The sequence below is a fragment of the Pteropus vampyrus genome, unplaced genomic scaffold, assembly GCF_000151845.1.
Source record: "Pteropus vampyrus isolate Shadow unplaced genomic scaffold, Pvam_2.0 Scaffold19, whole genome shotgun sequence".
Taxonomy (NCBI): Eukaryota; Metazoa; Chordata; class Mammalia; order Chiroptera; family Pteropodidae; genus Pteropus; species Pteropus vampyrus.
This window is the reverse complement of record NW_011888800.1, coordinates 6,598,880-6,613,130: the sequence shown is the minus strand read 5'-3', so window position 1 is coordinate 6,613,130 and position 14,251 is coordinate 6,598,880. Positions and strand designations below refer to the sequence as shown.

The window sequence follows — 14,251 nt, the reverse complement described above, 5'->3', positions numbered from 1 at the left end:
TATCAGTATGTTTTACAAGCGTAATGGAGAATATAGGTTAATTCTAGTATCTCAGGTGGGAGTTTTAAGTATAGTAAGTTTTACTATACCTGTTTTTTATATTTTACTATATTTGTTTCTATATCGAGAATCTTGTGCTTCTTTTTCTTTTAATTAAATTTATTAAGGTGACATTAGTTAATAAGACTATATAAGTTTCAAGTGTACAATATCTTTAATAGTGAAAAAACTAAAGTTTATATAAACCCATTTTCGATTAGTTGAGACAGGTGAACTTCCTATGTTAAAACGATCATTTCAACATGATTATTTAGATGACAGTTTTTTTGAAAAGTAATTTTATCATCAATCATACATGGTCGAACAATACACAAAAGTATACCAGGCAAATGACAAAAAATATAGCACAGACAGAAATCTTAATATTGGTCTAGGTAAAATTTGGGTCAAAAAGCAATAAACAAAACAAAGATAAATATTTCATAATGCTAGAAAGTGCAATTCCGAATAAAGATTTAACGATGATGTACCAATAAACATAGAATCAACATTCATAAAGGAAAACTATTAGAAATATAGAGATATAAAGTGAGATGCCTTATCAACAAGAGAGTAATTCACCTCTCTCTCATAATTCATGATAGATTAAAATGACTAAAATTATGTAAGATTATAGAAGACTCAAATAACATAAGGTATAAGGTGGATATAACTGATATATATCAAACTCTACACTCTAAAATACAGAATATATCTTCAAGTACCTATGGATCATTCACAAAAGTTGATTATATACGAGATTACAAAACCAGTTTCAATAGAAATCAAAATAATACAAGATTAACATTCTCTGACAATATAACTAAAAATTAATGACAACAAAATATCCTTACCACTTAGATATTTTAAAAATCTCTATCAAACAACTCTTGAATCAATGAAGAAATACAAATATACTGCTGAACATCAAGAAAATCATCATGAAAACACCACATAGAAGAATGCATTAAATTTAAAAATTAAATTAGGGAGAAATGACATCTTTATGATGTTGAATCTTTTTATTTAAGAACTTGTCTTCATTTGTACAATTAATCTTTAATATCCTTCAGTAATGTTTTATTTTTTATATGCTTTTATTATATTTACAGCAACAAAATATAACAATTAAAAAAGACATTTATCTCTATCTCGTTATTATTTATATATAGGAAATATACTAATTTCCATGTTAATTTTTATCTTGATACTTAGTGTCTGTAGAGGTATTTTAATTGATATTCTTGGATTTTCCTAATATATGATCTGCAAAACGTAATAGATTTATCCAATTTTTATAACTCCAATTTCTTTCTCTAGTTTATTTTTGTTGGTTAGCACCTCCAATACAATGTTAATAACAGTGGTTAAGACAGTTGTTTTGTTCCTTACTTTGGAGAGAATGCTTCTAATGTTTCTCTTTAAGCATAATCCTGAATAACGACCTTTTGAATAACAATTCTCTAATGCTTATCTAATTGAAATACAGGTTATCAGAGTCAGTTAGAACCAACATATTTGGTTTGACATACAAAAAACCATTACCGTAATTTTAAAATTATTTCTCATTTCAACTTACTTTATAGTATCTGCAAAGCTGACTCGACGAGAGCTTTTCTTATTTCTCAACGCATTGGGTTCCTAAAGGCAGAGAATATATGGTGTGATTCTTGATGAAACCATTGTGAATTAGGTTTTCAGAATACTGCAGACAGACCAAGTCTTATTCTGAATGAATTTGATATCATTATTTATTTTGATTATTATTAGATTCTCCAAAATAATCCCAATGTAGAAGCACTTAACAAACATGAATATAATTTTCAGTGTGAGTGATAATAAGCATACGGATATAAACAACATATATTTAAGGAAGGTGATTACTGCCCCTTATCTTTTCTCCCTTTTAAATGAACGGCTATTTTGCTATCAAGAAGAAAGACTGGGAATAAAGCAAGTGATATGTTGACTGTTATTCTAACCTTACTATACTATTTTTAAGATTAAAAAAAAATTTAAATGTAAAATATACATAAATAAAATTTATCTTAACCATTAAAAAAATTTATTTTTATTTCATTGTGGTAAGACTCTCTTTACAAGCAATCTACCCTCTTAACAGATTTTTAAAGGTATAATACAATATTATTAGTTATAGGCACAGTGTTGTACAAACCTCTAGCACACATTTATCTTGAATAAATATGGATCTGTCATTTAATCATTCAAAGTTCAATAATTTTTTTAACACACACACAAACACACACACACACACAACCAGATCCTGTGCCAAGTGATAGGAAAACAGTAGTAAAGAAAATAGTCTCTACACTACTGAGGATTAATGCTGAGACAGACATTAAACAAAAAAATCCACTAATATAAAACTCAAAAGTATGATGAGTAATATGAAGGAAAACTATATAAAAAACGAATTTAGCTTGAGAATCAGGAAAGATTTCTTTGAGGAAATACATTTAAGTTGAAACCTGAAGGATTAGTTAGTCCAATGAAAGGCAGAAGGAAAGCATTCTAGGCAGAATGTGTGCAGAAGCCCTAATACAGGAAAAAATTTGATGTATTTGAGAAATAGAAAAAGAGGCCAAAGCAGAATGAGAACTCAGAATTACATGGTCTCCAAAACTACATACATTGCATCAATCAACAAAATGTACTAAAAGCCAACTATGTACTGGACACAATAAATTAAAAAAAAAAAAATGCATGATAAAGTTCTTGCCCTCATGGAGCTCTCGATTTAAAAACAGACATTAGTAATCAATTACAGTAGGTATTGAGGAATGATTTTCTAAGATTAGTGATTCCAAAGCTGAGTTTTGAAAAACAAATAGGAATTACCCAATAAAGAGGGCTGCGGATTTATGATAAAGCAAGTATGATAAAATATTAATAATAGAATCTAGGTGATGACTATATATGCACATTCACTGTAAAATTCTTTCTACTTTTCAGTATGTTTGAAAAATTTTTTAAATAAAACGTTTGAAGAAAAAAAAATGAAGGACTAACCATCTAGACAGATGGAATATCATATGTAAATACTTGCAGGCTTACAGGTCTGTCTTGTTTGGGGAATAGTAAGCAGTTCTGAATAGTAAGACACATGTGCGAGAGTGGAGAGAAAGAATGCTGGAAAGTAAGTAGAGGTTAAAAAGTACGAGTGCCAGCTTAATCTAGTGTTTGAATTTTAACCTGTGGGCCATAGGATGCTTACTTGTACATATTCAACTGAGAATAATTTATGATGTTCTCTCTTCATATAGCTAATAAAGTTCCTGACTATTAAAAATATCACTGAAAACAGTAATCTATAAAGAATTTGCACTAGGAACTTACCTGAACTATTTCATTACCACCTCTGAGGTCCTGAAGAGGACTCCTTGGGGGCTTCAAAATCTAGAAGAGAATTATTCAAGAAAATCTGGCATATCTATTAATAATCAGTTCATTTGAAGTCATACTATGAGTAGAAAGGTAGAGATGTTAAAATTCCTATAAAAATCTCTAAAATTCCTCAAATTCATTCTGTTCAGTGCTATACTTTGTGGCTCATTTAAATATTTGGCATCTATTCCCTTCTCCCTCCCTGCCCACCTTTCCCAATTATTTTCCCAACTCTCATCCCATGTGGTCTGAGTGAAGCTCCAACCCAACCTACATGTACAACACGTAGCCCTGGTTTAGAATAATCTGCATATGGTATCTCTCAGCAATAGTGATTGGTTCAGGAATGAGAGCTTGATCCATATCAAGATAATCAAGCTAGTACAATTCAATCTTGAGTCGTTTGTATTATTTATCTTCAGGAAATAGATATTTTTTATGTAAGACTTGAACCTGAATGTTCGGAGCTAGATATAATGTAGTAAGCACAGGGAGCCTATCTAATAATGAAGATTACCCAGAGGAAGCAATCAGAGTAGAAAAATTGAAAGGAAATCCTAGTACTGATAATATTGTTGGAACCCCAGGTTAGTAAGTTGTGCCTAATGTCATTCCTATCTTTGGATTTTTCAGCTTCATAATCTGATAAATCTTGTGCTTAAATCAGTTTAAGTTGGATTTTTTGTGTCTTGCTTTGCACATCAGTTTAAATATATTTTAAACACCTTTATTGAAGTATAATTTACAATAGCATACAATTCATAAAATTACCATGAGAGTAATAAAATGGGAATTTTAGTACATTTACAAAATGTAAATTTTAGTATATTTATACAACTATAAAACTATATAAGGTTAAATATTTTATTCTTTATCCAGAGAGCAATAGGAGCCAGTGGAGGTGGGATAGTGATGCCACAGTAAAAATTACTATGGAATACAGTCATCATTCAAAAAAAGTTAACAAATAAATGTTTCTTACTGAGGAATGTCGTCTTCTAACAGGCCTCTCTATATTGTCACTAGAAGAGAGGAAAAAAATTTACATACATACTGATAAAAGCCTGAATTTTCAAAAGCCATAGTCACATCAACTCTTACATGCTTTTAAATTAGCCATCCTTCACTTAAAACTCAGCATTGCTTTCACTTAGCAAAATTTACAACACTTTTATTCAATATTTAGGAAGTCAGGGTTTTAAAACACACATTATATCCTACGAGACCATCCTGAAACACAATCAGTACAACATAATTTACCATATTTACGGAGGTACAATTACAACATAAATGGGTTATAAATCAAGAGATTCTAGCTCTGGTTTTACTATGTGATTTTTACATCGGGTTTTAAAAGTTCAAATTCCTATGAAGCCTAAACACATAATTTAATAAGTATAAGAAAAATAGGTGGAGTGGAGACTATAATGGAGAGTTCTTGCCTGGTTTAAAGGTCATAGCCATTACTACATACAGGTTAGCTGTTGCCAAGCAAGAATACAAGCCCAGTGTTGCCACAGTTGATTTTCAAGAGAAGCTGAAAATCTACTTGTTATATGAAATCTTGAAATTTTGACATTTAGCAACTATTTCAAAAATTTAAAAACATTGTTTGAGAAAAAAATTATGTCTCTGGTTGTAAACAGATGCCAACTTTAGACAAATCATTTTGTTTCCTTGGGCCTCAATTTTCTCATTCTTAAATAGAAGAAATGGGAGGTGGTCTCTAAAGTCTCTCCCAGTTTTGACTCTAGATAGGTTATATAAAGATATGGCAAGGGGGGCTATGACTTTGTAACATTTACTTCTTTTCCCTGGAAGAGAATACAAACAGATTTCAGAAGTTATCAACAGGTTTTACTAACTGAAAAAGTATCTGTTTCTGATAAAGAGTTTAACATTTTTAGCTGCATTGCATGAACTTACTTTTCTTCATTAGTCTCTGAAGACATCCCATCCATTTTAGAAGAAAACCTTTCTGTAACAAACACGATATTAGAAAAGGTGAGAAAGAAGAAAGTATAAACTATGAAGAGATTAAGAGCAGAGTTGTTACTTTAGTATTACTTTCTAAGAGAAGACCAAAAAAAGAAAGAAAAAGTACCCAATGGAGCTATAAGAAATGAGAAATTTTTATTCTTATTTATTTATTTATTTTTAGGTGAGGCAACTCTTCGTTGACCTCATAGATTTCAAGGACCTTGTCAGCTTACAATTCCTTATTTTATTTTTTTTTTTTTACGCCTATAGCACCTAGTCTTCCTAGGTGGTCTCCCATCCAAGTACTAACCAGGCCCGACCCTGCTTAGCTTCACGAGATCAGACAGGATAGGCTTGTTCAGGGTAGCATGGCCAAGATATGAAAAATTTTGAGTTTAGACTATGGACTTTGGTCCACGGCCATGTCACCTGTAACGTGCCAATCTGGTCTGATCTCTTGAAGCTAAGCAGGGTTGGGCCTGGTTAGTACTTGGATGGGAGACCACCTAGGAATACCAGGTGCTGTAGGCAGTTAAAAACTACATATTTTGTTAAAACGGGTCCTTGAGAGTGTTTTTGGAGTTTTTTGGTTTTTACATTTTGAATGGGTTGTAGAAAACAAAACAAAAAACAAATAAAGAAGAATGTGACAGAAACCATGCCAGTAACCATGTAGCTTTCAAAGCCTGAAATATTTACTTTCTGCCTCTTCGTCCACTCCTCCATTTATACTACCAATAACTAGAGTTAATATATTCCATAGTGTCCACTGATATAGAGCCTAGATCTGTGTTGTCCAAACAGCAGCTATTTAAACTTAATTAATTAAAATAAAATAAAATTTAAAATTCTGTTCTTCAATCACAATAGCCATATTTCAGATGCTCAGTAGTTACATGTGACTAATGGGTACCCAGTTGGACAGTCCAGATGTAAAACATTACAATTATCACTGATAGGACAGCTGTCCTATCAATATCTAGTATATCTTCTAGTCTCTTATTTAGCATCAAACATAAATTTATTTCCACTTAATAACAACTTTTTAAGTATTGTTAATACTAACACATCAAACATTGTTACTCAGTTTTTATCTATCTGTCATCTTGTAAACATTTCCAGCCACCCATATAGTCAAGAAGAATTATACTGCTTTGAACCCAACCTTTAATTAGCCAGATCTTACAGTACATTAAACTTTTCTCTGTAAATCATTCGTCTCAAGTTACACCTCAAATCTCACTTTATCCATGAAGCTTCTTTCAGTCTCCATTGTTAAAGGAATCAAATAAGCTCTCCCTTCTGTATGTTCCTATGCCACTTTAGAATGTCCTACAATCCTTTACACTGTCTTGTATTATAGTTATCTGTGCATATTATTTCCCCTTCTGGACAGTAAACTATTAGATTAGGGACTCTGAATCATCTGCTTCCAGCCCTGGCACATAACAAGAAGGAACCCAATAAATATCCGAGGAATTTGACTGATTCAATTCAACTGAAGTGAAAACTTCGATCTTAATATCTAGAGTAATCTAGAGTAAGTTCTGCTTTAGTCTCTGTCATATCTCTATAAACTTATTTTTAAAATTCCAATCAGTAATTTTTTTAGAATTTTTTTCTTAAACTCTAGTATTGAGATAAACAGCAAGAAAGGGGGCTTTAACTCTGAAGCTAATAATGGACAGAGAAAGATTTTCAAAAACTCATTTGTGGAGTACTAATAATACTGGCTTACTTACTAATGTATATCAGCAGGAAATGGAAAATCTGTTTACTGCGCGCTAGCACTCCAACCAGACATTGTAAATAAACCACGATAAACCGAGAGTTTAAAATCACTTACTGCTGTCACTTCATTTACAGCAAGAAAAGACCGAGTCAGAAATACAAACAGTCGAGTTTCCTAGGGAAGAGAGCCGGAGTGCGAGAAAGAGTCCGGGAGCCTGGACAGAAGAGGACTAGCGGGACGCTGCGGTCTCAGACGCGGAGAGAGCCACAGATAACCGAGCCGAGCCGACCTGATGCGACCGAAGAGGCCCAGGTGTGGATGGGAAGTGCTAGGGAGGTGGGAAGCGGATCAATGTGCAGGCCCAGATGAGGAAAGAAAGAGCCCCACACCAAGAGAGAAGCGTCTACTCTAGCCTAAAGCTTTCGGGGGCCGCCTGGCATAGGGAGCGTCCCCTACCTCCTATCGCTGGACTTTCAGGGTGCTTAGATAAAACCTAAAGTCCTCCCAAGAGCCCAGACGCAAGAGTCATTCTCTTTATCTGCCGCAGCCTCCTGCTTAAGAAATTCTCCTTACATCTGTTTGGGGTCCGCGGGGTTCGGTTGGGGTCCGCAGGGTTCGGAGAGGTAGTTCACCGTCGCCTCTGGACGTCACCTAACAGCGCCCAGACAGCTTCCGTGCAGTATTCAAATCTAACCGCCTAATCGACGCGCATGCGCAAAGACAGTCTATGCGTCGACTCCGCCCCTTAGATGCCGGAGCAACCCTAGTCCTAAAACTCCTGTAATCGAACTTCCTTTCCAGCCTGTATGCCAATATTATTTCCTTCAGGGCTTCTCATTTTCTGTTGAATTTTATTTTGTTTCCCGTATTGCTTCTCATCTTATGGGAGCGGCCATCTTCTTTTGGTTACTTGCTTTCAAAACGATAGGCTCTTTGTTTCCGTACAAAATGGTGGCCTCCATAATACTGCGTCACATCCCCCTACTATTACTCCCTATAGCTACCAGGAAGGAGTAGGCTTCTGGGACGAGGTGGCCGAGTGGTTAAGGCGATGGACTGCTAATCCATTGTGCTCTGCACGCGTGGGTTCGAATCCCATCCTCGTCGGGAGTGACTTTTTGACTCAGATGAGTGTAAATTTACTTACAGAGTGGAAATAGTTTAATATATTCCGGCTCCGATTTACTAGTCGATTGACCCCAGATCCGTCAATCTCAAATTCAAAATATTTAAAAGACAACTTTTGAACATTCTGACCTTACAAAGAAAAGGGCATTTTCTGGGTATCAAAAAATATCTGTGCTGGATTTCATTTCTTTTTAAACGAAAAAGACAATGTATAGAACTGTACGATTACTGCTATTCCCATGTCGTTTAATGCTGATCTGCTCCATATTAATTAACTAGATCCTGATCAAGAGGCTTCAATTACTGTGGACTCTTAAGCTAGAGTTCTTACTATTTGTCCTTACTACGAAATACCCGATTTCATTTCAAAAGCCACCTCGTGACACTGTTCATTTCAGGATTCTCTTCCAGTCCCCAGTAGGTTGCAGGTGCTCAAGAAAAATATACACAGGGAAACTAAAAAGATGCTGACAAAAGATATAACCTTGGTAGTACATGTCTAGTAGCCAGAGACTTAAGACCTGAAACATGGCTACCCTCCCAGAGGAAAAGAAAGTGTTAAAACCTCTTTCGGGTTTAAGCAGTGAGGGAGGCACAGGAAGCAAAAAAATAGATTCCTCTCTTGAAAGGTCGTCAGGCAGATTCATTTCAACTCACATTCAACAACCGTCGCTTATCCAATATTTATCTACAGGTACCCTAATGAATTACATCACTTCAACTCACTATAACTCTGTGATCATGATAGACATTTTTATTACTCCATTTTTCAGATGAGAACAATGGAAGATAAATTTGCTCAAAGTTAGACAGCTTATGTAATTGCAGAAAGGGCAGTGTAACCCATGTCTGTCCAACTCTCGTGTCTCTTAACCACTATTTTATACTGTGCTGGAGATTATTAGTAAACAAGGGCTCATCAATCCCTTGTGGTAATGGTTTACACATTCTCTGAGCACCAGCATGGTACCCCAGAACCTGACGCCTGGCAGGTGCTTCAGCTAAGTTTGTGGCACAGAGGGTGGAAGGCAGTAGTCCTTGCTAAACTGGCTCCACTGACTCATCCCTCTTAAATCCAAATCCCTTGGGAATATTGATACCTCCTTGGGCCGAGGGTCACTCCAACACCTGCCTTCAGCCTTGCTTTCCAATCCATTCACCACCCTGCTGTTGGAAGGTTTCCTCTCCGAATTCCATACACTCTCAAAGGACCATGGATAGAATTCAATTGATTAGTTGGTTGAGGAGAAAAATTGCATCTTTATTTTCACTAATCTCTAACCGAAAGCATTTCTTTTAATAAACATAAGCAACAGAGTACAGTAATATTAACCTTACTTGTGATTTTGTCACCAATAGAAATTATGGAGATTTTTATATCATGTTATTGTTTTTGCTTTATGCTCATCGCTACTTCAAAATAATGGTAGTTATTAGAACTATCTTAAAGATTTAAAAAATATTTTGATAACCGTACTCTAACATAATTGGTTGCCTTTGTAATCCAATAAATTTAATTTTATGCATTTTATATTAGAAAACAATATTCTAAGAAGAGACCCATAGGCCTTGCCAGACTGCCAAAAGGGTCTATGTCACAAAAAAGGTTAAGATCCCCTGTCAGACTTTTCTAAAGCACCTTCAAGACACTGATCTTAAGCTTTCCTTGAACTAGGCCTTGCTCTCACGCCCACAAGACCTTTGCAGATGCTGTCCTTACTCCTCTCCTTGGAACAGGCACCTTCAGATCTCAGTTTAGATGTCATCCCATCAACAGGCCTTGTCTAGCCCTGAATCCTGAAGCTTAGATTTCTTTTAGTTAGCCCCTGTGCTCTCTCTTGTTTCAGGGGCTTTGCACCCCTCCAAGATGCTCCTGTAGCTTCTTGGGTTTCTCCCAGAACTTGCCAGACAGTATTTAAATTGCCCATTAGTGCTGCAATATTTAAATTGCCCACTAGTGCTTACACTAGTAAGTCTGCATCATTTTTCTGAGTTTTACCTGCTTCTTGCAGTGATGACTTTCCTATGGAAAATTGATAAGGTCTATCAATGTGTCAAGTCTCTTCAAATAAAAAGTAAATGGATTCTCTTCTCAATGGAAAATCTTCAGCCATAGAAGTTCTGAAAATACAAAACACTGGAAGTGTCTAGAAAAAAAATAAGAAAATTTGAGTGTAAGCTCACTATTCCATTCCTCAGTTCTGTACTTGTTTTCATGCTTAGTTCATTTATGGTTTCTTTCCTATGAAATTTCAGTAAGACTTGTTAAGAGTGTATTTTTTGCACTTCTATGACCTCTTGATCTGTAAGAACTGTTTTTACCCTTTTCCAAGAGAACCAAAAAAGAATCAATAACACGCCAGATTATTTAAAAGCCCAGGGGAAAAAAAAATACTCGGATCAGTAATAGAAAATAAATTTATAAAGCACTAAGAGAGTCGCCATCTACTGGAGCAGCTGCAACTGCACGATGGACAAGACAGTTCTACAGAATGGCTGCTTCATTTGGAAAGATCCTCATTACTCTCTCAGATTTGTCAACAAATGACAGCTGAAGGAAACCATTCTCCATCAACACCAGGTTCTTCTTCATAAGTCCTATCGTTAAGGATCCTTCTTCACGCCTTCAACTTCTAGAAGGCCATGGGAGAAAGACCCATTACATAGTCAAGTGCATTACCAAGATATTCTAGCTCTCTTATCACTTCAGTGCCAGGGAATGGTTCTTCATTCTCCAAGTACAGCTTTAGGAAGACTCATTTTGCCTAGAGAATGAGGTGCTCTGGGAAGAACTGTCCAGTATTTAGCTGGCGATTATTTGCATCCAGGCAGGCCCTTAAGTGTCAGCAGCCTTTATATGATATAGCTCTGAAGGAAGCTTTGAAATCAATGAATTTTCTTTTTTTTTTCTTTTTTTGGTTTGAGTTCATTTCTTAACTTTTGCAAACAAAACAAAACAAAAAACAAAACAGACGCCAGGCTGCAAGATTTGCAAAGATTGATTTTGAGAGGCAGATGACAAAAGTAACTTCTGCTTCTCACCATTAGGAAGTATGGTCCCAATGAAGAACTATCTCTGTGAAAACAATCATGACAAGACCTTGAGACGTTCAAGAATGCAAGACAGGCATTATTCTCTGAGTCTGCAAGAAACATTTCCCTTGGCTCAAATCATTCCCTGAGCTACATGCTATCATGTGAAAACATCCACCTTGCTATAACAGCTTCTAGTGAGCTAAAAATGAAGTTTTTCATATTGAAGATCAATAGAGCAAAAACAAATCCGTTTGATAGTAACCTTGCTTAAGAAAGACAAAGTGAATAAATGCCAACTACTGTGGGAAATGGGGAGTAACACTTATGATATTCCATGTTTTGAATCTTCTGCTGAGAAAGCTATGGATAGTTAGCAAGCAATGATTACACCATTCCTTCTCATCATATTTAGGAGGAGCAATGCCCCACATTTCAAATTTCAAAATAATTTTTTCCTTTGAAATCTCCAGAATGAAGTAAAGCAAAGTTGAACCCAACTCTATGGAATAGGGTGAAGTTAACAGATGAAGGCAAGACCTGAGGACCTGACTGGTGGTTTCATGGTTAGAAACAGAAACAATAATCCTTTTTTGATTATGATACCTATAAAGTAGTACATTTTTCATATTTCTCTTTGGGCTAAATAAAAAGTCATTGACTCTGAGCACTTTTTCCCCTCTGGCTTTTGTAAAAATTTTGAATCTCGAATATTGTTATTTGAACATATTGATTTATATTTATCAGTTCTAGATCAAATTCCTTTAGTAAATGCTTAGGCGATACTGATGGACAAATGAAGGCTGCATGAACTTTGACAACATATGGAGTGACAAAAACAGACCATTGAAAGTCCAAGTCATCTCAATGATCAACTTTCTGTTGATAGCAAATATAGCTATGGAATTAAAATTCTGATTTTTAAAGTCTTGAATGACAGAAATTTGGCATCTAAAAATATATATACACACACCTATAGACATATATATTTAGCTTTTAAAATATTGAAATAACTCCTTGAGAATGGTTTCTGTGTACTCACTGAAAGTATCACTCCCAATCAACTCTCCTTTCAATGATTGTCAGTAATCACTTTTTGGTACAACCTAGCAAGTAACAGAGGCAGTCTTTATTTTAGCTCATGATGCAGGACTTAAAAAAAAATTTTTTTTTGGCTTAAACAACAGAAATGGTCCCATAATTCTGGCAACTGGAAGTCCTAGATCGAGGTGTCAATGGGATTGGTTCCATTTGAAGGCTGTGAGGGTGAACCTGTTTCATATCTCTTCCCTAGCTTCTGGTGGTTTGCTGGCAATCTTTGTCATTCCTTGTATTGTAAAATTCTTAATCCCTACATTTGCCTCAATTCTGATTTTGGATGATTTAGCATTTAGGGCAAGATACGTTATTCTTTAAAAATTCTTGGCCTACCTTAACTTCATTTAGAATGTTGAAAAGTTTATAAGAAAAAAGAAATGGAAAAATTGCATCACTTACTATTTACTTAAATTATTGGAGTATTTTCAAGAATCTTGTGACCTCTCTGTGTATCTGAGAGCATGCCATATCTACAATACCAAAACTATAAGTTGCTTTATTTATTTTTGGCCATAAGCTGCTTTTAAATCTTAGTTCTTTTATGATAAAGAAGCAGTATTTGAATCTGCTAAGACATATTAAAGTGGTCAGTCACATTTGCAAATTATTATATATTGCTTATCATTATAGTCTCCAAAATACCAAACATATGTTTGCTTTCCATCCCTGATGAAAATGACGCACGATCGAGGCACTTGGAATGGTACCCGACCCAGCTGCATGGAGGTCAAATAGACTTAAGGAGTTGTGTGCGGTGGGTGACTAAAAGAGGAGAGTTACATATCCAAAGGTTACAAAAAAGAGATTTACAACATTTTTTATTAAAAATTTTTTATCTTGAAAGATATTGCACGATATAATACATACATATATATTATATACATACAGTTTAAAAGAACAATGATAAAAACCAATGCCACATATATGTCCCAGCTTAAGAACAGAACAATACCAGTGCCTTTGAAGCTTCCTATGTGCCCCTCCCTGTTGGTTTCCGATTAGAGATAACCACTTTACTGAATTTTGTTAATTATCTTCTTGCCTTTCTTAGCAAATATGCACATATATATCCCTAAAAAATATTTTTTTTCAATTTTATATAAATGGAATCATATTATATTTATTCATCCATGATTTCTTTCATTCAACACTGTTTTATCCAGGTAGTTCATTCATTTTTCACTGCTGCTTAGTATACAAATATCTGAAAAGAAAATTAAGTATCTATTCTTTTATGGATGGTGGTCTCCAGTTTTTTCCTATTATAAGAATGCTGCTGTGAATGTTCTTGTACCTGTCTCCTAGGGTACATGTGCATGTGTTTCTCTAAGTATAGAGCTAGAAGTGGAATCATTGGTTATGTACATGTTCAACTTACTAGGCAGTTCTTAATTGTTCTGATGTAGTTAATGACTGATAAAAATGTTGCAGTTTTAAAAATATGGACAAGCTTCAAATGAAAGGAAAATAATTGAGTACACAGAGGGTTTAGAGGGCAAGAAGTAAAATTATCTCTCTTTGCAGATGACATGAAACACACACACATGCACACACAAAGACACACACAAAACTATTAAGCTAATAAATTCAGCAAAGTTGCAGGATACAAAATCAACCCCAAAATCCGCTATAATTCTATATATTAGCAATAGATAATCCAAACATGAAATTAAGAAAACAATTCAGTTTAAAACAGCATCAAAAAGAAAACATAAAGGTTAATCTTTATGACCTTGGGTTTACCCAAGGATTCTCAGATAGAATACCAAAAGCACAATCAATAAAAGAAAAAATAAAGTGAATTGCATCGAAATTAAAATTTGTCAAAAGCACAGG

At 34.8% G+C, this 14,251-nt stretch overlaps 1 protein-coding gene, 1 non-coding gene and 1 pseudogene across 3 annotated transcripts in view; 2 read left to right on the top strand and 1 right to left on the bottom strand.

The window, feature by feature from the left end:
• KNL1 (kinetochore scaffold 1) overlaps positions 1-7,865 on the bottom strand; it is a 37,753-nt gene extending 29,888 nt beyond the window's left edge. The window contains exons 1-5 of one of the 2 annotated variants that reach the window (XM_011354914.2): positions 7,695-7,865; positions 5,371-5,422; positions 4,427-4,466; positions 3,397-3,456; positions 1,619-1,680 (exon numbers count right to left, since the gene is read on the bottom strand). In XM_011354914.2, coding sequence (XP_011353216.1) covers positions 1,619-1,680; positions 3,397-3,456; positions 4,427-4,466; positions 5,371-5,405 — 197 coding nt within the window. In that variant the 5' untranslated portion in view covers positions 5,406-5,422; positions 7,695-7,865. The remainder of the gene's footprint in view (positions 1-1,618; positions 1,681-3,396; positions 3,457-4,426; positions 4,467-5,370; positions 5,423-7,694) is intronic. The other variant, XM_023527754.1, reaches the window with a different exon arrangement.
• LOC111736414 lies at positions 5,837-5,955 on the top strand (annotated as a pseudogene).
• Positions 7,866-8,181: 316 nt separating the features above from the next.
• On the top strand, positions 8,182-8,263 carry TRNAS-GCU. The gene has a single exon. It is a non-coding gene; the product is annotated as a tRNA-Ser (tRNA).
• Positions 8,264-14,251: the final 5,988 nt, after the last annotated feature.